The 27,429-nt window shown below is 27.0% G+C and overlaps 2 protein-coding genes and 1 long non-coding RNA gene across 6 annotated transcripts in view; 2 read left to right on the top strand and 1 right to left on the bottom strand.

Moving 5' to 3' along the window:
• The window catches only part of LOC114126713 (scavenger receptor class B member 1), a 42,740-nt gene extending 34,357 nt beyond the window's left edge, over positions 1–8,383 (top strand). For all 3 annotated transcript variants that reach the window (XM_027990713.2, XM_027990712.2, XM_027990714.2), the window contains exons 5-11: positions 3,517–3,661; positions 3,729–3,932; positions 4,009–4,150; positions 5,376–5,624; positions 5,943–6,061; positions 6,563–6,685; positions 6,790–8,383. In XM_027990713.2, the coding sequence (XP_027846514.1) occupies positions 3,517–3,661; positions 3,729–3,932; positions 4,009–4,150; positions 5,376–5,624; positions 5,943–6,061; positions 6,563–6,685; positions 6,790–7,107 (1,300 nt within the window). In that variant the 3' untranslated portion in view covers positions 7,108–8,383. The remainder of the gene's footprint in view (positions 1–3,516; positions 3,662–3,728; positions 3,933–4,008; positions 4,151–5,375; positions 5,625–5,942; positions 6,062–6,562; positions 6,686–6,789) is intronic.
• On the bottom strand, positions 258–6,618 carry LOC126550862 (uncharacterized). Of its 2 annotated transcripts, none has more exons than XR_007604907.1 (3): positions 6,530–6,618; positions 5,909–6,059; positions 258–356 (listed from the first exon to the last, which is right to left on the bottom strand). It is a non-coding gene; the product is annotated as an uncharacterized LOC126550862 (long non-coding RNA). The 2 variants fall into 2 exon arrangements; XR_007604908.1 differs by having other exon boundaries at positions 6,534–6,617.
• Positions 8,384–16,694: 8,311 nt separating the features above from the next.
• LOC114126714 (malate dehydrogenase, cytoplasmic) lies at positions 16,695–20,959 on the top strand. The gene is made up of 6 exons (XM_027990715.2): positions 16,695–17,017; positions 19,189–19,390; positions 19,462–19,747; positions 19,830–20,019; positions 20,248–20,472; positions 20,544–20,959. The coding sequence occupies exons 1-6, from the start codon at positions 17,015–17,017 to the stop codon at positions 20,640–20,642; spliced, it is 1,005 nt and encodes a 334-aa protein (XP_027846516.1). The 5' UTR covers positions 16,695–17,014; the 3' UTR covers positions 20,643–20,959.
• Positions 20,960–27,429: the final 6,470 nt, after the last annotated feature.

The following is a 27,429-nucleotide window of genomic DNA, read 5'->3' as shown; positions in this document are numbered from 1 at the left end:
TGATTTAGTAAGTATTCCAATAGTTATTCGTGGTGATATTATATTACATGTACGGCAAAATTATTTATCCAATTAATTCAATACAACATTTAAACTGACAACTGTTATCTAAGCAAGACATTAGCGTAATACTTTACGAGCTAACTGTTATATCCAAAATATTCAACCTACAATTTTCTTAATAAACGTGGAATCCTTGAATACAATCTTCTCGTGAATCTTCTTTTTGTTAAAGATAACATTTTGATGAAACTGCTGTATCAACAAGCATCTTGTATGTACGCCCTTGTACTGAATTGCATAAATAATATAGTAGTTCCAGTCCTCATATATTTATATGAAACAAACCCCTTTACCTAAATGTCAAATAAAAAACGTGAAATTTGTTGCATGACTATATGCTAGATTTTATTTTTTCATTTTTGTAGTTTGTAGGTCCCTATAATAATTTATTTACATAATAAATTTTTTTATGAAGTAATATCATCATTCCATTATTCGTATAAAATGTTACTCTTACAGGTACACTATAGATGTTTATTAGGCACATATTTAATTTACATTAAAATGTTAGGTATTATTATACTTTTATAGATATAGTTAAGTTTTTAATTATCTAAAATCAAATCCAATCTATTTATGCAACTGTTGAAGCTTTTTTTGCTTAAAAAAAATGAACATGAATATTATTTAACAATAAATTGCATTATAATTCGTTTATAATAAAGCGGTCTTGGTAAGTATAGGTACACACATGTTATGAATAATATCATTTGATTCTATATTTTGTGTTCATTTATTCTAATTATTTATTTATTTTTATTTAAGCGCATAAAATAATATTATTTTCACTATTACGAAATGCAATATTAACGAGTCTTTATAGATAGCAAATTATTTTAATTGGATTAAATATAAGTGAATAGTTCACGAACATTGCGGTGGTACCTATTATTATGCATATTGCTATTACCTGTATTGTAAGACACCGATACGTGCGTAATTTATATTGATCAAAATGTCATTCAAAAATAATAAAATTCGTATACATACCGTAATATAGTTTAGGCCCAATAACAGTATTAGAGGCTTAATCATCTAATTTTTAATCCTATTATAACTGACCTTTAGTAAACTAATTTTGGATTACAAACATAGGCGCCCGCGTAAATTTAAACTTAGCTATCGTGTTCTTTATGGACATAAATTATCAAAATAAATACTTTTATAAATTGTAATAAATTGTAAACATTATACTTAGTAATACAGATACAATTTCACATAGAATACGTAATGTAACAAAAATAAGTCACATTATTCAAACTAAAGAAATTTTATTATCTCTCTAAGATCCACAACACTTATGGATTCATATTAAAATTTTAACTAATTGTATTCTTATTAGGTACACTCTTATTGAAAGCAATTATGGTACAGATAAACTGTGATTTAACAAAAGTTATAGGCTTTTCATTTATTTGAAATTCGATAACATATTTTATGACCCTGGATGTAACGTCTTTAGTAAAAGTAAAATTGGAAAGACCCCACTACGTGTTGTAATAAAACTGCTTTATTTTTCTTGGGGAACTTCACATATCACGTCTGCATAAGACGCTTACCGTCCTTGACCCATGCCTCAGGAATTTAGTTGTTTTTTAGTAATAATATTTGTATTAGTTCATCAATACCTAAGGGGGGATTGCAAATTTATATGTACCTACATATTATTGTATAATATATTTATTTGCAATCAAATATTAGTTTAAGAAAAATGATTAAAATACGGAATTTATTGCAGACATATTATATGATTATGATATTATAATATTTTACCTATTTAACCTAAATATTAAAGATCACTTTTGTTTGCACGGAACATTTCGCTTATTGTAATTTAATTTTTAACAATTCTAGAAGAGATTTTAATAAACTAATATTGGATAAATATAAAATCATATAAATCACGTGTATTATGTCTTAAATGTACAAAATAGTATTTGAAATTTATTTAACAGTAACTTAAATGTTAGAATAACAATGACATCAATGATGATTAGCTAAAAATGGCAATGTGCAACGATGGATAACAACAGTATGAAGCAAGTGTCTTGGAGAAAGTGGTCAGAACCTTTCCTATATAAGATTATTACGCTGCTGTAATTCTGTATGATCTAGATAGTGGCCGCGGAGGCTGCACAATGAATCAAACATGATGTAATAGGTCCATACGTTAAGAACGTTAGCATTAAACTATATATTTCAAATAAATGACTATTAGTTTCTTATGATGAGTTGATATTATATTTACCTAAATGAATAATTCTATAAAACCAATATATTTTATTCTTATTATATAACATACAATTATTTAATTTAGGCAATCCGTAAAATGATTACCTTGTAATTTTATGATATTGGTATAATTTTTAATTAAATTACCTGTGTTTGTTTACGCTTCAAAATAATTTATGATATGCAAAAATTCATAATACGTGCGCCACAATGTGTCAAAAAATTCATAATATTATTAAATTAATTTGTTTTTCACATTATAATAATTATCGTGCAATAGTTTATTGTGTAAGAGTTTTTTTTATATCATAAGGTACTTATGTACACCTACGCCGTTCACTATAATTTACTTTAAGAGTATGCAATTTAGGTAACCAATCCCGCAGATTCTTGCAATTTATTAATAATACTTGAGTAGGTATCAGCATGTTTAACTTCAGTCCAGTTCCTGTATTTTCTACATACATATAGATATAGAAATATAATTCTCAAATCCGCATTATATTTTTACTTCTAATTTTAAAACATTACCTTCAACACTTAAATTAGAATGATTAGAAGGACATAAATTGAATAAGTATGTACGTCCTTTCATCGCTATGTCATTTGTAAAAATCACCCCAGGTAGTCTAGTATTATTGTGAATCTCTTACACGTATTGATAATTCAAAAACTGATTATAGCTTTCATAGTTTGATCAATGATACAAGTTTAGAAAATAATTCAAAGAAAACAATCTTAACATCTTTGAAAATCATGTTGTTAAATGATCGATTATAATACGTAATTTCTTATAGTCATTCGTCCGTTAGAAATCAATAGGTATTATACAAATACTTTTAACAAAACATAATAAACATTTGAATGTTCGTCAAAAAATTGTTTTAAAATAACTAAAATATTATCAATAAAAATTATACAGTTATAATAATAATATTAGTCATTATTGTATAATGCCAGGAAAAAATAAAGCAGTATAACGCTTTGGATAATCTTGAAATCAAAAAAAAATATATTTTGGATTCAATCGTTTTAATTTATAATTATAACCCTCAATATAGTTCATGTCATTAGCGGAATAATTACTGATAAGTGCATAACACTAAAAATTAAACAATAAACATTGTTCAGTGTACTTATTGATTAGTTTTATTAAATTGTACCAATAATATAAAATTGTATTATATACAATAACAAAAAATTATGTTTAATTGATTTCAGAGAAAACATGGAAAAAGTTAACATTCATTTTAATAACAACGGTACGGTGACGTACCAACACAAAAAAATTTTAGAATTCATGCCACATCTTTCAATTATCAAAAATGATGAAATCAAATTAACTGTACCAAATATTCCTTTATTAGTAAGTTTTCGATAGTTTATAAATTTAACTAATTTAATATTCTCAAAATATTATTTTGTAATTTTAGACATTGACTACTCAAGCAAATAGTTTACCATCAATATTAAAAAGTTCACTTTCGGCAATTTTAAGGTTTTCTGGTTTGACCCCGTTTAAACATGTTACCCCACAACAATTAGTTTTTGGTTATGACGATCCATTAACTTCTCTAGCAAATACATATTATCCAAAAGGGAAAAGACCACCCAAAAAAATGGGACTTTTCTTAATGGTATGTTTGCAATTAATTTTGTTTCTATTAATACATATTTTGAAGACTGACTAATATATGATGAATACAATTTTAGAGAAATGGTACACTAGATGAAGTTTCCACAATATACACGGGTCATAACGGAATGGAAAATTTTGGACTTCTCAATCGTATAAATGGAATGGAAGAGTTACCATTTTGGAAGGGATCTTGCAATTCTATTAGAGCATCTGAAGGTAATTAGATAATATATAAAATACTTGGGTTCTGTAAATTATATTTTTGTTTATTAATTTTGGATGTAAAATATAGATTTATATCATGACAAAACATAACAGTTGATTTTTTAACAGATAGTTCATAAGTAGAAAGCAAATTCCGTGTATAAATACTGTTGGGATAATTAAAATCGATTTATCAAAATAATATTACTTAAAATAAAGATTTTTTTTCAAAGTAATGCTTTTAAAATATAATATTCCCATATTAATAAATACTAGAAACATTACAAAAAAAAAGATGAAATAGCAATGAAAGCATGACATAATACGTATTGTTATTAATTAATGGTTTTACATATTTTATATATTAACAAAAGCGGAAATCATTATAATTGATTAAGTTTTTATTTATTATTCTTGTGCTTATAAGTATTTAACTTTTATTTAATGCAAAAGAATATAATATAACCATGCGTACGCGATAATTTTTGAAGAGCAGAATGCTGTTCAATGCACTTTTTTCAATTTAATAACTATTATACTTAGAACACAATATTATATAAATAATATAGTAATATAATATACGGCGTTGTACTCTATAGAAGTGCTGTGCAATAATATTAATGTATAAAAATGAACATAAAAATTATGTCAATAAATTTTTCAAGATCCGGAAGTTGTTCATATCTTTTTTAACCCCTATAGGTTTATATAGGATGGCTCACGTGTGCATTTAGTTTTGGCTTACAAAAACCAAATATTTATTAATTTATTTGAATGATTGTAATTGCTTACAAATTATATTAATATTTTAGTAAATAGAAACATCAATAGTAAGATTGATATTGTTTAAAGAAAATATTTAGTATCGTGCACTCCTGAATCTTGAAATAGAATTTTTTAAGTTTTAACGTGAATATACTTATATTATTTTAACCACCTTAACGATTATTATGTCGTCCAACTGCAATTAAAAATTAAGACATTTAGTATGTTTTGTTTTTAAAATGTATTCGGACGTTTTAATTTAATTCAATTTTGATATTTTATAACGTGTTTTTATTTAACTGTTGGTGATACTATTTCTATAAGTTTTTTATATAAATTTACTAAACATATAAAAAATGAGTTGATTCAATCACTAGTCTTAATTATAAACCTAAGTCTTTTTATAATAAAAAAAAAAACAAAATTGGTTATTTTTCTATGTCTAAAAATAAGTCTAAATATTGTATTTTAGGTTCGTTTTTCCCTCCAAGAGAATTTACAAAGTCTGATATAGTACATGTGTATGACAAAGATTTATGTCGAGTATGGGCACTTAGGTACCGAAGAGATGTGATCAAAGATGGTATAAATGCAGGGTACTATACACCTGATGACAATCTTCTAGAAACTGTTGAAAAAAATCCTGATAATGCATGTTTTTGCGAAGACAACACTGAATGCACAGTTAAAGGGTTACAGTATATTGGACCTTGTCAATTTAGTAAGTGAATCTGTAGAATATTAGTGCTTGATTTATTTTATACTTAACTATTGAAATCAGTGGTGGATCCAAGGGAAGGGGGAGGGGGGGGGGGTAATAGGGATATTACCCCTCTCTTGAGCTTATTATATACAAATTTATTACATTGTGACTTGTGAGAAATTATAGTAATATTCAGCGTTACGTATTGAATTACCCCCCTTGATACATTTCTGGATCCACCCCTGATTGAAATATTGAATAAATAATTGCTTAAGATAGAAATTTTAATAAATTATACATACAGTTTTAAGTAAAATGTGGTGTGATTGTTTATAGATGCTCCAGTTTACTTGTCTTTTCCTCATTTCTACAAAGCTGATCCAAAACTTTTAGAAGATGTAGAGGGTCTTTCACCAGATCAAGAAAAGCATGAAACATTCTTAAAAATTCAACCTGTAAGTACCGTGATAATTATAAATTAAAATTATGTTAACTACATTAATACTTTTTTATTTATTTAAAAATATAAATTTATGTTGGTAATAATTATATAAAAATAAAAGCTATTTTATAAACTTTTAAATTTATACTTAATTAGTTAAAAATTGAAAATAAACATAAACATATTTAAAAAACTTAACGATAATAATATTATTCTTGATTAATTCCAAAAAAAAAAATTCTTAAATAAAATCTGAAATTGAAAAATAAGTTCACTATCAGTCGATAAACTCCAAATAAATATATGTCTAAACTATTTAAATATTTATTTAAGAAATTTAATACTTTCAGAATAAAAATAACATAAAAGTTTAATTAGGTTTCAAATTAAAAACAAACAAATTAATTAATCATTATATAACCTAACCTATTCAGTAATATTATAAACAGCGTGTGGTTTACGATACAAATATATTATGTACCTACTATACAACGTTATATTATATTGTTTATAGAGACTGGGAGTACCATTGGAAGCCCGTGTGAAAGTCCAGCTCAATTTAAAAGTTGAACAATCCAATATTTACCCAACGTCCAACTTCAGAAGCATTACATTCCCGATTATGTGGCTTGAAGAGGTAAATAAAAATAATGAAATTCAAACGAATTCGGTTTCCTTTTATAATATTGAAATAGAGCGTGTTTCATTAAAATAATAAAATCTATAATTATTATCAATCAGGGCGTAAGCGACTTGCCGGAAAACATTCACCGCTGGATATACATGGCCACCACCTTCGTAGACACAGCTGTGCCGTTGTTCACATACGGGCTGATTCTTGGCGGCGCATTAGTGCTGGTCACAGTGTTTGTCCGCACATATCACCAAATTGTATTTTCCCGGGAAAACATCGAACGTGGCAGGCAAAGTATCCTGCGACGGGGCAGCAGTATGCTGGTAAATGGCCAACATCGATTATTAATCGTTCGTGAATCGTACCATCGGATAAGCAACACCGTACAGGAAACCGACGTGGACGAACAACAGCTTCTATCGTGATCTAAAGACTACTTGTTTGAACGTACCTTTAATGATTTTAAAATTTGAAAAATTCTACCATCACCTTTTCGTATAAGAGATACGAATGATATGCTAATAAACTATTGTGTAGTCTAAACTGTGATATAGATAACGAAAAGTACACAAATGTTTAAATGTCCGTGTCAACATCGGAACAAACAAATTCTCAAATTGGACTGTGATACGAATTTTATAGATGAAGACATTTTTTTTTAATATATATATATATAGAGAAAATAAAATAAGAAACGAAAATAATCAAACGTAATTTATCAATAGATACATAATATTGTACGCCTTGGTTTTGGGCCAGAATTAAATATTGAATGTTTTTCAACTCATATTTAAGTTTAATTGAAATGAACCACAATTGAATTGAAATTTGGATAGAAATAATGTTGTCGAGCTATACTTACCAAACCGTGATATAGTTATTTTATTTATTCATTGAAGAATATACAAACTATTGATTTAAATTAAATCAATGAAACAATAAAGGTGCTCTTATTTTATAATTTTATAATTATATAATACTGCATACCTATACGTTTGTTTTTGAAATTTATTTTATATTCAATCATAAATTAAAGCCAAATATCTAATGATAATAGACTTAATTATTAGTATCATGATAGTATTATTATGACTCGGAACAAAAGAATTTAATGTCGATTGTCAATTTAGTATAATTAATTAATATGTAAATAATATAAATACATGATCTTTTGTTTCTGACAAATCTTAAAATTAATAGGGCATTTATTACTTAGTTTTTTCACCATTGTTATTAATAGATAGGTACATCTTTATGCTTAGAAAAATATATTTTTGATTATTTTCTACGTGCACACTCATTTGCTCAATCTAAAAATCAAACATCGGCAACAATTTCATCGTTACCATATTATGTACATAAGTTATTATGAAGAATGTGTTACTTATTAATTTAACATAAGATTCGACTTATGTTTTTACTATTATTATTTATTAAAATAGAAAATATGTACAGTGTATAATAAAATGATTTCATATTAATTTTAACTCATTTTTATGTCTAGAAAAATATGTATCAAATAATTTATAATTTGGGTAGGTGCATTGAAAAAATTGATGATAGGTATACATGACCTATGAATAAATTAACTGTCAGAATTATTTTGCTATTGTAACTTTTTGTCAGAATATAATATTTATAAATATTATCCAAAAATATTTTGTACTTTATAAACATTTTTAATAAATCTTTTTTAATTAACTCGAGTAATATATTTATTTCATAATCAAGTATTTTACTGCATACCTACTTAAATTCGTTACATCCAAATATTTAATTAAAAATAGTATATTAATTCGGTTTGGACTGCTAAACTGATCAAGATCTGTAAGATATTTGAACAATATTGTAATCTAACTTACAATTTTCAAAAATTACCTCTGGAAAATTAAGTAAATAGAATAAAATATACCTATATTGTAAAACTATTTTTTTTCAAATAAAAATAACCAATGATTTTCCTTTTACCATCATAACAACATAAATAACTGTAAATAAAATAAAGTATTTACTGTAAATGTTAAACAAAACCAAAATACTAATCAACATTATGTATTTTTTTGTTGGAGATCAAACACGAACACCTTCTTATACCAACATCAAAAATAAAAAATACTCATTAATAACATACTGCTTTTATATTATCTTGAGAAAAACATTATTATTTGCAAACTCGTTATAGAAATTTTGATTTGAAGTTAATATTGCATAATAATAGAAAACATTTTCAATACATGATCTACAAAAACATTGTATTTTATGAGAAATTTCTTTAATAAAAAGTAGAAGGAACAAAAATAAGTTACAATAATTATAAAAGATAATTTTAATATTTCAGCAAATAAGTAAATATAAAATCATAATTAACATAACATAAATATTGTAAAAATTTATTGATATTATTATTTATTAGAGAATATAAAATATAAATCCTTCAATATTTAAAATTTAAATAGTTTACACTTAACATATTATAGACTATAGAGATATCTAAGTATGTAATAAAATATAAATAATAACACAGTAATGTAATATTCATTCTAAAAATAAAATATCAAGAAATACGCTTATGTAAGCAAAATTGTAAATCATATTTCAATTATAAAATGTTCAGGAAACGAATATTAAAAATGCACAAAATAAACAATGGTATAGCCAGTTATAGGTGTATTGTTATGGTGATACCAATTATCCAATTTGTCGATTATACATTGTAAATCTTCTAAATATTTTATTTAACATATTATAGGACCATAGGCACACATAGTGAGGTGCTAGCGGTTAGCAAAATATATTAAAATTATAAGTAATGATATGTCATTTATACATTGAATTTATGGATTATAATATTTTCGAAACAATTTGGATGTATCTACATGTATATTTAAGTACTATAAGTGTATACAGTTTTTTTATGATTTTATTTAGATTATTAAACATTTATTTAAGTTGTTTTTCAAAGTAGGAACCTAACCTAACCTATTTTAATAAATTACTTTAAAAAAAAGATTTTTTAAAACACTTCAAATTCACCATAAAATATGTTTTAGAAAGTTAGGAAACACTTGTCGAATTGGGTAAGGCGTTAGTGTTATTTAAGCACTGTCACTTTATTGACTGATTCAAATATTATTTTTATATAATATACTAAAAGTAGAAGACTTAACACTTCAATGTTTTGGTAGTAAAAATTTAGATACCTATACATAATTATTTTTGGTTTTATTACCAATGTATGGTTGGTAATAATTGAAATAAAACATTTCAACATTTTTTAAATTACTTACAATTTTTTCAGTTTTTTTTAAGCATTAATCAGTGACAAGCTTAATATTGGAAATATGAACATAGATCAAGACACGCGGTAGCGTGTCAAGCCAAGTTCTAGTGAACATAACTGGCGAGCAGCACCGTGTATAATATTACACGAACCACTTGGAGCCACTTTTGACTCCCTTGTAACTTAAAAACTATTCTACATAAACATGTCAAATTTGGCTCATATATTGAGACTTACAAGATACATATGTACTCCAAATTTCATAAACACACTTCAATCTGTTATTTAGATATTAACGTCCCAAAATCGTCATTTTTATCACTTACTGGCCTATAGATCAAAATTCTAACCCATTTCCAGATGACCTAGAAAGTTCAAACTTGGCATCCATATAGGTAGTTGGGTGAATACAAAGGAATAAATCAGAAACTTGTAAATTTTTATAATTTTATTATAATTTTTTAATTAATTGATTTTATTATAATTTAATATAAAAATATATTAATATATTAATTTTTCAATTAATTAATTCTATTAGGTACACTTAAATAATTACTCATAGTACTTGTAATTTAATGTAATGTAATGATTAATGTAAGAATCTATAGAATCAGCAATCAAAATTATGTTGACTTATATAGCTCCGCTAACCTTTCCCATATCGCCGCGCCAAAAATACGTTCAGTCGAATATGTGTAGATATTGGCGACCCGTGCACAGCAACATACTTTGATGTATGTAATTAACATTAATTTTTAAAAAAAATTACAATTAAAATAATTAAATTATTTATCTTACAATTATGAATTACCCACCCACCAGTAGAAATTATAGTAATTAAAATGATAATTAAAAATATACTCAATAAGTGATACAAACATTTCAAAAGTACAAGAAAATATAAATAATAACACAAAAAAAGACAATTACCTACCAATGAACCAGACAATTAAACTACCCTGTAAACGTAAAAAAATACAATAGTTTAACAAAAACCATCTGGAAATAATTTTATTATGAATAAGTAGCTTAGTAGTTATTAATAATCTATGTACAAAAGGAATGGTATCCCATCAAAAACATATATGTAAAATAAGAGCCAAGTTCAATATTATAATATATGACTTGGTTGTTGACTTCTACGACAAAAGAAGTGAGATTTAAATGGATACCAAGTCCAACAGTCAGTCCTGAAATTTATTTATAACAACTTAAAATATAATTTCTTTTTATAACTCAGGATAATATATTGAAGCCGTAAGTCTGACTTGGCTACGAATTATATTTAAGTCTTCGCAAGTTCTAAAGCTGTGAGTTCTTATTTTATTCTTCCAAAAATCATCTTCACTCTTCCATTACTGTTTTAGTAGGTACTTAATAATAATTCGTATATGAAAAGTAGCCAAGTCAGACTTTAGGCTTCAATATATTATCCAGAGTTATAAGAAGAAATTATATTATATGTTGTTATAAATAAATTTCAGGACTGACCGTTGGACTTGGCACCCATTTATTATATCTCACTTCTTTTGTCGTTTAAGTCAACATTACATTGGCGCACATAGGGAGTTGCTAGGGAGTGCTTAGCACCCCCAGTCTAAATACGCTGCATTTAAAGCACAACATATTATACTGAATTTAATAGGTACCTGAAGATATTCAAATTATAAGTAATATGTCATTTATATACTAAATTTATAGTTTATAATATTTTCGAGAATATATTGCTTATTTTTATTTTTTTATTTATCTAAAATACATCAACAACTAGGCCATTAGTATAAGAATTTTTGTTAAGTTACTTTGTTAGTATTTACATTTTTTTTTTTTTTAATATTAAATTAAATTATACAATTCTGTTTTTTTTTTTTTAAGAATAACATTAAAATTTTTCGTTCTGTGGGTTTCGTCTAAGTGCTTGACAGATTTGTTTGGATATGTGGAATTGATTACGATACTGGTTGTATTTGTCACATCCGGTGATGATGTGGTTGACGATTAAAAGAACCCTGCATGAGTCACATAGTGGAGGTTCGTTTTTACTCATCAAGTAGCTGTGCGTTAGGTGTGTGTGTCCAATTCTGAGGCGGTTTATTATGGTTTCTTCTTTTCTATTGAGTTCGGGATTTTTCCATGGGTTTATATTATTTTTTGTTTTGTTGAGTTTGGTGTTAAGTTTACGCCAGTGAGAGTGCCATTTGTTATTTGAGTGTAGATTAATTTCGTTCTTTGCGTCTGTGAATGTGATAGAATTTATATGGTTGCAGTTGATGTAAAGACTATTTTGCTTTGCTCGTGACGGGTATAAATAATTATAATGAAAAAAAATTAAAATCTTTAATTAAACTTTAACTTTCCAACCATTTTTTGATCAATAACAAATTACAACCATATTTTTATTATATTAGCGATTACATTGTGTAAATTTATATTTATTTATATTTAAAAATTAAAATAGAAAATAATAATAAGAGAAACACACACGTTATTAAACTCGTAGGTATACAATAATTATAAAAATATTTACATTATTTAATTTTTACCAGTAAGTATAACTTATATATAAATGACTTTTTATTTTCGTTGACAACAACCTAGATTTATATATATTTTTCAATGCGTAGGCATTGATTTGCAAAACCCAGTCTAACATTGATCTCTTTATGCATGTTATTTTGGCTATTTAAGGTAGTAGTAAGATACTTGAACCTCATTACCATTTATTTGTTATAATTATATATATTTATTTCAAATAATATTGTTATTAACTTTTGAGTTAATACCTACCAGAGGCGTATTTCGGATTTTGCTGCCATGCAAGGTACAAATTTTTTTTTTACAACTGTTTAAATCAGTTTAAAAACAAAACTTTTTAGTTAAATTTATTGCCCCCCAAAAAGTGCTGCCCAGGGCAATTGCTCCCCTTGCTCCCCCCCCCCTAAATACGCCACTTATACCTACCATAGGATTGTGTAAAATAGTTCATCATATAAATAGAAAGCAGAATAAAATAATAAATTTGAAAATTGAATTATTTTTGCCTATCCAGAGTATAAGTAATGACCGATGAATAATGACTGAAGTCTAACGAAAAAAAAAACATATCATTTTAAAATCAATTCATTCATCACTCTGCTCATAAAAGTCTATACCGACTATAATCCTCTAGTATAGGACCTATACCATAAATATACTATAATATCTTACGACAAGCAATCTGTTTATATCTTACATAATGTGGCATTGCGAGAATCGTTTAATGTAAATTGGTGTATAATCATGTTTGTGTATACTGGCCATTTTATAGTTCATCATTATTTCTTGTTTTTTATTAGTATTAGAACAAATTTTAATTACAAAAGTACCTACATAATAGTATTGTTGTTTTTATAAAAAAATAATAATATCATTTTAATTAAATTGTTATTATGATACATATAGGATTGATCACTTTGGACTATATCTAAGTGTATTATTTATGAAAAACGCTTGATTAACTAGGTATAGCCTATTTTATACTAGTATTTTGTTAGTTTTTCACTCATAAGAAGTAATAAATTATGATATCTACTAATAATATAATTCAAATGAGCTTAAAATAAGAATTACGAAATGTAACATTGTTGTAAGATTATATCGTTGGAAAGGATTTATTCTACAGTTTTTAATCTAAGAATTGATTTGCAGCTCAATGTATGTCTATGCTTGTATAGTAAATACTTGATCGTCATTTTCCTGTGTTTTTTTTTTATCCTCGAACAGCCATTTTAAGGTAAGTACTTAACAACATCTCTAAAAAAGAAGAATGACCTTTACAGGGTGCCGTTAATGGGCGTCTTCCCCTTACGGCCATTCTAATGCACCTTATGTACATTAATCAAATTTTATAAATAATATTATATGAATAAAAATTGTAGACATTGGATTTTAAATACAGATACAAATTTTTAATCTCAATTGACCACTCAACAAACAATAACTGTGTATCGATGTATAATTATTATTACTTACTGTTATGTAAAATGTATAATTTATGTATTTTAACTTAAACATTTACAAAAATATGCTATTTTAAAACGAACAAAACTTACTTCAAAATTAAAATATCCGAAAAAATTTTAAACTAATTTTGAGCTATTGCTAAATCCTATAGGCTATAATACATATACACGTCAGTATATCACCTAATATTTATACATACAGACATTAAATAACAGTATATTCGTACGATCGTACCTATAATCTATAAACGTATAAAATGTTAGCTATAAGTTATAGCAATACTATTTGTCTATTTATCACAAATTTACTCATAACAATACTTTGTACTTGGATAGTTTGGTATAGGTACGTATTGTTATTTGTTATATAGGTATACCTATTATGTAAATGTGTATAGGTTTTACTTTATATTGCTCATTTTGTATTATTTAATATTTATTATTTATATTATGTTTCAATGTTTGATTAATGAGTTCTACGTCATTCATATCTCTTATCTATGCCAGACTATATAGTATATTATGTAAATAATGAATTGATTCAACAATAAAATTATCATAAGTATACTTATTTAGTTATGTATCATAAGTTATGTTTCATAACCTATGAACATTATTCTAATAAAAAGTTTAAACTATTATGTATACAAATACAATTATGAGTTATAAATTATAATGATAGATAGATAATAAATATTTGGTAATAATATAAGACCTATTATATCTACTGTATGAAAAGGTGCCTAATGCCTATACAACCTAACTATTTAAGTTGTTTATTTAGTTACCCATCTAAGACTAATACCTTTATTTTAACTTAGTGTTTAAAATACTAAGTGAATATGTATATACCAAGTAATGAAATATACGAGTGTGTGCATACAGATGGTATACTGATGGCAGAAATGTTATCAGAAAAAAATACAAATATACCTACATTGCAATTAATGCATCATACCTATACGGCTATACTCACAGTCTACTTAAGACTTATAACTTATAAACTATTATATTATAATATATACTCATATCATAATATATTATAATACAGACGTATCACATAAACATAGCGTTAAAGTATAAAGTATAAAGTATAGAGTATTACCCGTTAAATAAACGATTAGGTACGTAAAACAACTTAATAAGCCGTTAGGTTTTTAATTAGTTCCATTAGGTAGGTAAATGAATTAAAATTTTCAATTCACGAGATTAAATTGTATTATGTAGGTAGGTAGATACTTTAAAATCTTGTATTCATTGATTAGGAAAATGTAGACCTCATATTTAAATTAAAAAAGATTAAAAATAACTTTATAACACTATACGAATTAGGCCTGTGTCTGTATGGACTGTATGTTTAAGTATAATATATACTATATTTTTATGTTATACTAAACAATGCTCGCGTTGGTTTGTTTTACAAAAATTAAACAAAAATATTTTCAGTAAACAATAGCCAATAGGCTACGTGCGTGTAAAACGCGCGGGTATTAAGCATTTACATACTTAATACATATTATCTAATATTCTCATGTTTATCCGTACACGGTAAATAAGTCTACTAAGTCAGACGTATATTTACATGACAAACGATTATTGTAGATGTTTACATCACGTGTTTACCAAAAACTCGAGTGATTTCGTCACGGTCTTCAGCACTCTTATTCACTTTTTATTGCTTTCTCGCAGTTATTAGTGATTACTACTTTAGAACGAACCCTTTCCTACGAATTTCTAATCAGAAATATTATAATTTATAATATTTATAAGTATAAATTGTATACTTTAGAGTTATACAGACATACAGTACATTACCTATACATTGCCAAATTGGTGACACTTGAATAATTATAAAACAACCTTCTACACGAAAATTCTTATGATGTGTAGAGTCCAGCTCGAGATTTGCGCAATGATACTTTACAAGTAGGTACCTAATAAATTATGAAGTAATTTTTTTTTTACATTTTATTTGTGTAAAGTAAGAAAGAAATAAAACCACGAGTTCATAAAAAGTCCTAAAAACAGTAAATTGTACTGGTGACTAGTGGCTAAATGCAGTGGCGGCGGGGTTAGGATTATTTGGAGCAATTGCTTAAAGTCTGAAAGCCTTTTGGCCACTGCTACTTATTAGGGGTGGTAGTAAAAATATTTGAAATATACAATATGCTTCAAGCCTCCATAATTTCGCGCCGCTAGGTACTGGCTAAATGGCTAATGAGAAAAATTGAATCGTAATGTTTTCCTCAGTCCTCACTACTAATACGACTTACGAATAGTTACGAGTCTACATTCTACGTCCCAAAATAATCGATTTCTATATTGTTATCGTACATCTTAATATCTTATTATTACCACTTATAAATTACATAACCAGTTCAGTTCCTCTGGGCACTCGGCGTCTCAATGCGACTGTCATGATTAGAACAAAATAGTGGTTGAATTATATTTTAGTATAATTTTTTAACCCTTTGACTTTCAAATCTTAACGGATTATGAACAAAGTCACGACACTGACACATCGACTGATTTTCGACTGTTGATGTTCAACAAAATCGCAACGTCGGTCGTCTCCGTACAGCGATAATCTCGAAGACCGTGTGACGTGTGCGGTGCAGTGTTCACCGCCTCATCCGCCGCCGCCGCGTGTGTGGCACTGCAGTACACCGCTTGTGTGCGCGCGCAGCGTTTGATAACGACAGTAATATAATTGAATATTGGAATAACAAATTAACTAATAACAACTTTTTTTTTTCTCAGCTGACCCCATGCACACAAGTACTCGTCGCACTGATTATCGGCGTTTTTAACTTTAATACCTTTAGACGTATTACAATATCATAACGCTAAACGCGTTCCCAGCCGAGGTCACAGCTCATACTCTCCTCTTCATCCGGCATCCAACAGTCTAGATTTCGAGATTTCATTTCGTGACCGGTACCGGCAGTCGATCGAACGCCATTACCAAGTAAATACTTACCGGTGACAGTCGAATTGCTATATCCGTTGACTAAACTTCACGAGGACGCGCCCCAAACGACCACTTCGACAATGGTGAGTATAAACGTCGGATCTTTTTGTTTCATTCGAGTATAAATTGAAAATCGCACCTTCTCGAATAAAAATGATGGTCAACGACTTTTGCACTCGTAATAATTACCATTTTGATCGTGACCTCTGTGTCCTTCAAGGCGTCTTTGCTTGTGTGGAGACATTTGTGGGCAATGTTTCAGACGTGTAGATAAACAACTATCTAATTAACTCGTCGCATATCCGGACTCGGTGTCGAGATCATCTTCAGTAATGTCATCCTGTCCTGCAACTGTCTAGATAGTAGATTCCAGTATGACTTTGTATTATTTGTTCCATCTGCAGCTGAAATTAGACATAATACCTCTTTAATATTTTAATATATACCAACTTGCTCTACTTTGAAAAAAAAAAAACAATTCATTTTGTGTGCATTTGTGTTAAGAACCTAATGTAAAAGGTAGCAGTTTCCAAATTTATAATATGGTCCATAAATTTAATATTAGGATTGGATGACATAAAATAAATCCTACTTTTAACATCTAGGTAGGTAGTGTTAAAATGTACCTACAGGTATCTTAGGCATTTTAATTATAAACTAGTTGAATTAAAATTTGTTACTTATATTTGATTTACTTATGCACCTACCTACCTAATATTCAACAGTAGTTTTTTTTTAAATTGTTTAGGCATGAAATAAAATAAAATCTTTAACATTGTTTAACCAGATTTGAATACATCAACTACCAATTTGTTGAAGTTTTTTTTCAACATGATTATAATAATTTACACAAGTTAAAATACTATTTAATCATTAACCTTTGTATGTTACATAAAGATAACATAATTTTTTAAGTACTTATTTCAAGTCAATTATAAAATATCTTTTTCTTGTAGTATACATAAAAAATGTAATAGGTACCATGTTATGTGATTTAGTTTAAAATAAAACGATGATTTAATATATTTCATTATAGATTTTAATTTTTGAAATTTGTTAACATTTTTACTCTTATTTTAAGATTTATAATTTTGTTTTTCTACGAATTATATAGTTTTATTAAAAAAAAAAATTATTTGTATAACAACTATGAATATCAATCTGAAAAGAATTAACTGGTGATTACTTTTTTAAATCTTAAATACCTACTTCATTTCATTTTAGTATTTAATATTCTTTGTTATCTTTCTGAATTACATTTTTTAAATACACTTAAAGGTAATAATATAGATACTGATAAAACTATATCTGGATTAAATAATAAGTATTGAGTAGTATAGCAGTTAAATTCTATGTTTAACTTTTATTATTTGACACAAACAATTTTTATAATTTACCTATATTATCTACCATTTATTTTCAATAACAATTAATTTTAATTTATACTTGACAATTTTACAAGGTTGGTAATTCTAGAATTTTTAATTTTTCCATTTGACATTGTAAACTTAATTTTTAAAATTACCTCACTATTGAGTTGGTTGCATATTATAATAAATAATTCCGAGTGGAGGCGGTATACCAATTTTTTCAAAAACATTAAATTTATTATATAGATAATAATATAATATGATATTGATATTAACCCATCGTTGGTATCGCTATCCCACTATTGGTGTTGAGTGAGCGCTACGCTCACCTCGTTGTTTTTTCAAGCATATAATATTGAAACCAACACCAAATTATTTGTACTTTAGTCTTTTATTAAAAGGTTCTGACAGTTTTTCTTAATTATAAATATTTTATACAATAAAAGTTAATTCATAATTTGTTGTATATATTAGTATAATAATATCGGGATCAACATCTGTATTAACCGAATCTTCTAAGTTATTAATTTCTTCCGATTATCTAAGCTACAAAATAATATTGTCAGACATTTTAAAATAAAAATATGAAAAAAAAATAAAGGTATACCTAAGACGTTTACAAAAATAATATTACGTCAATACTATTGAGTTATTTGAATATTTAGTAAAAATTTCAACTATCTATTGTTATTCGTTTTTGAATTAAATTGTCAATAACTAGTATCTAGTGTTTCATAAATATACTTTTTTTTTTTTCAAATATTTTCAAGAGCATTGGGAAATAATTACTTTTGAGACAATAAGAAAAAACTAAATAAGAACCTTAATTGCTTACTCACTTTTACAATTTAACTGTATGGTAATATCTATTTTACTTTTATTAGGCTGAAGGTGAACCAATCCGAGTTGTAGTAACTGGCGCTGCTGGTCAAATAGCTTATTCATTGATATCTATGATTGCTAATGGTGATGTTTTTGGAAAGGAACAATCAGTCATTTTACATCTTTTAGATATCCCTCCTGCGATGGGTGTTCTGGAAGGTGTTTGCATGGAAATTGATGATCTTGCTTTGCCCCTGGTGAAAGGTCAGATCATTTATTTTAAATATAATGTTGATAGAATTCTTCGATTTTGCTTAAGTCAATATTATGTTTAGGCTATGTAAAAACAACTGAACCAGAATTAGCATTTAAAGATGTTGATGCTGCTTTTTTGGTGGGCGCAATGCCAAGAAGAGAAGGAATGGAAAGAAAAGACTTGTTATCAGCTAATGTAAAGATATTCAAAGTACAAGGTGAAGCTTTGAACAAATATGCTAAAAAAGACGTTAAAGTTTTGGTAGTTGGAAATCCAGCAAACACTAATGCTTTAATATGCTCATTTTATGCTCCTTCTATACCTAAAGAAAATTTCACTGCTATGACTAGACTTGATCAAAACAGGTATAAATAGTATAATTTAAATCATTAGTAGTTCTACATTTACACCTTAAATATTATGTTTATTTTAAAACTAAAAATATAGAGCCCAATCAGCTATTGCTAAACGCCTTGGATTATGTGTAAGTAATGTTAAGAATGTTACAATCTGGGGCAATCATTCATCAACTCAATTCCCAGATGTTTTTAATGCATCGGTTAAATTGCCTGGCAGCTCAAAAAGTGTATATGATAGCATAAATGATTCACAGTGGCTTGAAAGTGATTTTATTAAGGTAAGAAATTATGTTGAACTGAAATTTACTGAATAACTGTTATTACATAAAGTAACATGTCATGCTGTTAATTATTGCACTACAATAACACGCACAAATTTGCTTTATTCCTAAAAACATAATTTGATTGTTCCATTGATATTTAAAAATATATGTATTTAAAACTACATTACTAACATTAAAATATTAAATACTAAATACTAAACATCATAATTAATTTAATTTTAGACTATTCAAACTAGAGGAGCTGCTGTGATTCAAGCCAGAAAGATGTCATCAGCTATGTCAGCTGCTAAAGCAGCAGTTGATCACATGCGTGACTGGTGGTCTGGAACTTCTGAAGGTTCTTGGGTTTCAATGGGAGTTATCTCCGATGGTTCTTATGGTGTACCACAAGGTTTGATTTATTCTTTGCCAGTATCCATTTCAAATAAGCAATGGAAAATTGTCCAGGTATAGTTTTATTAAAGAAACATATTATTATTTTGAATTTGACTTATTGCCATATTATTCATACTGTATAGGGTTTGAAAATAACTGACTTTGCAAAGAACAAATTGGATTTGACAGCTAAAGAACTACTCGAAGAGAAAGAAGAGGCTATGGCTGTTTGTAATGCTTGACATGTGTTACCCCCAACCAATTGTAAGCTCTAAATCTGCTGCTGTATCCCGGGCACGATTTTTTTTTTTACTAGTGATTATACATGAGGTTTGGGGGTTGTCCCAATCTCAAGATTGTCATTCATCAGTCATACTTAAAGATCTTACAATGCTACATTCATTCCCAAAAATGTATGCATTCTTTAATTAATTTAAATATTACTACCTCTAAATGTATTTAATATTTAGTATGTATCATAGTATTTATAACAATTATGGTAATGGAATTTTTATTTTTATTATAACATAAAAGAAATATATAAGGTGCCCGGATATAAGTTATTGTTTTTAATTAATTTTTCACATATGAAAGTTTTTAGACTAATATTCTATTAAATAATTTTCCAAGTGTAAAGTATTCTATACACAAATTATTTTTAGTCAGTACTGCTGGATATTGATTCTATTGAAACAAAAATAATATGAAAAATAAATGGTTATATTATATTATTATAATTAATGTTATCAAAGTTTTGATTTATATGCATTAAAAATCAATGCGTTGAGAATAAACTTAAAAAAAAAATTATAACTATAATTTTTGGTTGTTTAAGAAAAAATTCAACTGGTTTAATATATTAATTCAAAATTTTGATACAAAACAAATTAATTTGATAATGGAGATTTATTTATAAAAGCTGAGTTTAGATGCATATTATACATTCTTATGTCTTGTGCACTGAGCTATTCAATTTTTCAACTAGTATTTACTGGAATATTTTATGTTAAACACTATATTTAACTAAATTATAGGTGTGCGCAGACTGCCCACTAGGGGGAGGAACTTACTTAAAACTTCCCTTAGTAACCAAAGATTCGTGAGTCAATAAATTCTAATACCCACGTTTATTCTTTTTAATGTAATTGAATATTAATAATTAAATATATTAAAAGATATAAAAAACTTTTGTATCAATTTCTTCAACAACATTTATAATGATGTTTAATAATATTTATGAACAATTTCTTACTCTGTGGATCAATATTCAAGTAGATCGCATCCAAACAATCTTGTATCATGGAACTACATGGTATAGTTTTCACAATGCTAAGTTTGAGAAATGTTTGTTTTAAATAACAACTCACCATTGGTTTAACTATTACATTTTTAATACTTTGAAGCATTGATTAGGTATATCACAAAATATAGTTATCTTTCCGATATCAGATCCTGAAGCCAATTTTTCCAAATTCTATATTTCTTTATCTTGCTTTTTGATATGTTAGCATTGTTAGCTGTATGTTCAAAAAGGTGAATTATTTCTGTTTTCAATATATATATATCTAGATTGAATGCTGCAGACATAATTAAAATGTCTTTGCTGTTTATAGTTAAAACTAATACATTTTCAACAGTGAATTGTTATTTCTTAATTGAATCTTAAATTAATTCCACTAATCATTTAATAGTTTGATCCAATATTAAAGATTATACAGAAAACCAGAGCTGGCTGTAACTTTTTAATTACAATTTTTTTTATTTTGCATTAAAATTGAATAATATTATAACTATAATTAGTAATTGCTATTGTGCAAGTTCAGAAACAGCAATATTATTATTAAGATCACTCAAACCATCTGGACGAAACCGGTCGGTTAATCAGAAATAAACATAAAAACTCATAATTTTCCTTTTGATTAGAAAAATATTTATAAGTATTAAAGTTGAAAGTATTTATAAAAAATTAACTTAATCAAATTATTATTTTTTCTGAATATTTGTAACTTAAATTACAGTAGGTACACCCATTCCTACCTCTCCTATTGTAAAATACCTTGGTCTAACACTAGATCAAAGACTTACTTGGGCCCACCATATAAGAACCAAAAGACTGGCTCTAAATAATCGCCTACGCATGTTAAAAACGGTATTATGCAATAATAAATATACCTCCACGTCCACTAAACTTCTTATATATAAAAGTCTACTCAAACCAATGTGGACGTACGGTCTGCAGTTATGGGGTAGTGCAAAAAAAACAAACGTCAACAAAATTCAAGCATTCCAAAACATCGCCCTAAGGAAACTAACAAATGCACCTCCCTACGTCTCCAATTTTTCCCTTCATTCAGACCTAAAACTAAAAACAATAGCACAGGAATCCAAATGTTTCTATAAAAGATTCTACAACCACCTAAGCGCTCATCCGAATCCACTCATCAAAAAATTGGCCTCCGCTACTATACCAGGGAATCCCCCAAGGCGCCTAAAGCGCAAGTGGTGTCGTGAATCGTGATTAATTGTTATAGTAATAAAATAAAAAAAAAAAGTAAATAATTAAGAATCACAGAAAGTGTCATCAATGGGTGGCTCCTTTCATCATATTATTTTTCCTGTCATATTACTCTTAGCATATATTCTTATTGTATTAATGATACAGATTGTATATTACTTATAAAAAAAAAAAAAAATTACAGTAGGACTTTACTGTATCTTGATTATTTGTGATTAACCGTACACCCTTTTTCAAAAATTTAAATGTACCAAAAGTTAGATTAGAAGAAATAGGTGCATAGGAAAATTTTGACTTTGGTGACATAATGAGTTTAAGAAAAATAATTTTAAACAGTAAAAAATAAAGATTAATTACTTCATATTTTCTAAGTCCTATTATAAGTACTCTATAACATGATAATGTACACACTACACACTTATAATATTGTTAAATAAATAAATAATAAGTCTCAACTAATTGTGGATTTCAATTTTCATTTATCCATGAAACCCTTTTTCGCCATTACCACGGATAATCCAAGTTCTACGGTAATTTATAATTTAAAAAATTGGTTATCTTGCCCAGCTTTGCAGAAACCTTAATTTCTTATTTTTAAAACATAATGTACTGTGTAATAAATAGGTACTTAGTCAATTTTGGCGAACACTTATTTTTTTAAAATAACAAATAGCACAATTTCACACATCTAACTGTAAATGTTGTTTCTGTAATTCGTTTAATTGCAAGACAATATTATGAAGTACCTATGGAATAATTTTCTATTATTATACTTATAGCACAGAATAGCTTCTAACTGGCGAGCCTTATCTTATGATAAAAATTTATTTTAGTTTCTAACCAATACTGATTACTGTAATACTGCTGTACTATACACGCCACACGGTATTTTCTACTTTCTTAAAATAAAACTATTATTTATTAATTGTGTTAGGTATCAAAAAAATTAAGTGATTGAGTATGTTGGCTAACAGAATAAACTAAAACAAGATTTAGACAATAATTAAAACAATTCAAAAGAAAATGTTTGGTTATTTTCTTCTTTAAATTCTACTTGCACAGTTGCACTCCTTTAGTACTTCCAAACCACATACTTCTTTGTACAGATAATATATAGAAGTCTATGTTCCAAACGGTACCGCTAAAAAATAACCCCATATGAGATTTTATTTGCAAATTAATCTAATTATAAGTATGATAGGTATCATTGCGTATAATAAAATTTTAACATACAATACATTATGTACAAGTTTTATGTTTCCACAAATAATGTTAAATTTAGATTCAATGATGAATTATTGTTTACCTACGATAAGAACAATTCACAGCACGGTGTTATATTATTATAATGGATAAGAAAGATAGGTACCAATAATTTTATTTTTAATGTTGTGATAATTTCAAAGAAGTGGTAATTTGTATTCTTTGTCAAGTTGTGTCTTGTGTGTGTTCATTTCTTTGTATTCAGTACCTACTACAGTGTACGTTCGTATGTATGTTTTCTTTTAATTTCTGTTTAAATACCTATTTATGGATAGTCTAGATATTTTTGAGAGCTAAAAGGTCAAAGAAATACATAATATTAGTATTTAAAAAATATATTATGTAGGTATGTTGCACACAAAGTTTTTGAATTTTATACGTGGAAATTCTGCAAAAAAATAGCCACAAACGTCCATGCATTTTAAAAAACCTTCGTGGATAAAAAGCATTTAATTTAAATTGATCATGAACATAATCATCTTCCGTATCAAAATGAAATTAATGCCGCAAATATTAAAATTGAAATTAAAAAACGAGCTAAGTATCACCACGCCTGCACAGTTATTTTCAGAAGCTGTAAGGGGTTTTTCAAAAAGTATTCTTAAAAAACTTTCTAAAGATAAATCAATTAAAAGACCCATCCAAAACCAAAGAACTCGGAGTTTTCCAAAAGTACCTGATAATTTAAGATTTGGAAATAAAAGGTATGTATGTATTAACTTTTAATTAAATGAAAAATTAAAAAAAAAACAAACTGGAATTTTCATGCAAAAGTAATTTTTAACAAAATCGATTTTTTTTTTGTTGGAACACAAAACCGCATACCTAACCGTAGGTATTTTAAATTTTCATAAAATGTCTATACGTCTACTTTCCATACGAGATAAAATTGTTATAATACAAATTATTGAATTATGGACGTTGTATTTCACATTTATAATTAGGTAGGTAGGTACATACAATCATTTATACGTATAACAATACAGTTACAGATAAACACAAATTATTGTTAGAAAATTTGGTAACATAAAAACATAGCCAATAGGTACCTGTATATTAAACATTTAAACGTATCACCATTCACCAATCACTGAGGCAATGTTTTGTCACTTCTTACAACCAAACTTTACAATTTTCAATGGGTGATGACTTTTTTTTTTAAATTCACCCACATAGTAGATCAAAATCAGTGTCACTAAAATAAAAAGTCAGTCAGATAGGTACTGTATAAATTGTATTCCGAGTGGCGAGTATTTTTTTAACTTATGTAAACTGCACTTCGAAACATAAAAAAAACATGCCAAGTAAATAGTAATACGTCATGATAGTTTGAAAAATCAAGGAACAAAAAGTAGAACAATTATCTAAGGAAAAGGATACATTTATGTATACCTATATAAAAAAAATATGTGATTGAACTTTGTGCGGGAGTCATTCAGTCGCCAAACACATGAGTATACACAAAAATTTGTACAAATTTTTACAGATTACTAATTTTTAATAGTACATTTTTTAATCTAAAAAATTATTTTTTACCGTATAAATCTTATTTCAATTACATTAATTACAATTAAAGTATCGTTTTTAAGAAAAATATTATTTTTTCAAAAATATCGCCAGATGTACATAGTTTATATAGTGTTGTATAAGGCTGTAATGAATTTTAATCAAAATAAGAGATGTTAGTATGTAAGAATCAAGTTAAGAAAATAACCATAGATGATGAGTAAAGTGGTGAAATTCAATAAACAAAATTAAATTAAGCAATACTTAAAAAATGCATATAAATAGGTTAAAATAACAATTGTGTTATTCAGTGTTGATAAACTTTAATATTTCAATAAGCATAATAAGCAAAATATAATAATAAAAAATATAAATAAATTGGTTTAATAATTAATCGGAAATAAGAATTTTATATAGTAAAAACACTAAATAAATAAATAAAAATGGTTAACTATGGTCGAATAATTACCCAAATGTCCGAAATCGTACAAATCAATAAGTCGTTCAATATAGGGGTTGGGAAAGAATATAATGAACTAATGAACATAGTATATAAATAATATAATATTATGTAATAATTATTATATTCCATCTTATTTCAAATAAAGCGGACCAGACGTGATGGAGGCAGCGGTAAGCAGGCATACCAACAGTTGTTGGTCATTGAAAATCTACAACCAACCTTTTGCACTGTAATCACGACGCCGCAGTAGGTACCAATGAATAACTCAATAACCAGATATCTGGTTAGGGCACTATAAAATTATATTATTATTATTCGTTAGATTATGGTGGACGGTATTTTACTATTTTAGAACAACGGTATAGCTTCACCGAGATTGGTGTCATTTGGTAGCTGCGTCAAATTGGCTCTCTGAAGAGGAAATCAAACTCAAGACAACGTAAACGTTGCCATTTGAAAATCAAAAGTACCTAGATTGTAGATAGTTTTTTAACTATTAAATATAAGAGTGAAAATAATTAAAATTTTATACAGTTGTATAAAAACTAGTATCTAGAAATTTGAAAAAAAAAATCTTTACTCTTTGAATTTAAAGTTTTAGTGTTGGTAAACTTGATTTGTTTTCGGTTATTATCAATGGTAAGAAAATGGCTACACGCTCGTCCCAAACCGCCAAATCGCCAAACATCTTCAACACTGAACACAAAGAATAAAGATACAAAACAAATCGTTTCATTTTAATAATTGCGTATTGTATTGTGGCATGGCTAAATACACATTTTATAATTAGATTGCGTGTAATCGTATAAGTAAAATCACGAATCCACGTTGTGCGTTATTTACCTGTAATTTACTGAATTGTAGCAAAATAATAAACATGCTCAGATATTCTATTTAATTAGTAATTACATGAAAAAATACGGACTAGAACTTATGCATGTAAATACCTTGCCTAATTGTCAATGCTCAACATTTGGTAAATATAATGATTAAAATAATTAATTTAATAATGTATTTAAATATGTGTTTTGTATTGTTTTAGATTCATTTATTCAGCGGCGTACCTAATACAGTGTAGACTGCAGATTTTCCGAGTCAATTATCATAATGGATTATTCAGATGATCAAATTCAAGAAATACAATTATTAGAAAGAAAACTTGTCACCACTATCATATCAAATAAGGAACTGGAAAACCAGTTGAAAGAATCAACCACAGTAAAACATTTTGTACAATTGTGTGAACAATATTTAACACCTTCACTTTTTATATTAGTTAAAA

This window comes from Aphis gossypii, chromosome 3 (assembly GCF_020184175.1).
Source record: "Aphis gossypii isolate Hap1 chromosome 3, ASM2018417v2, whole genome shotgun sequence".
In the NCBI taxonomy this organism is placed as follows: Eukaryota; Metazoa; Arthropoda; class Insecta; order Hemiptera; family Aphididae; genus Aphis; species Aphis gossypii.
This window is presented reverse-complemented; position numbering and strand designations above follow the sequence as displayed.

Coding starts and splice junctions, on each gene's coding strand:
- LOC114126714 (XM_027990715.2), top strand. Junction 19,391..19,461: donor TGCTTTGCCCCTGGTGAAAG/GTCAGATCATTT, acceptor TATTATGTTTAG/GCTATGTAAAAACAACTGAA. Junction 19,748..19,829: donor ACTAGACTTGATCAAAACAG/GTATAAATAGTA, acceptor CTAAAAATATAG/AGCCCAATCAGCTATTGCTA.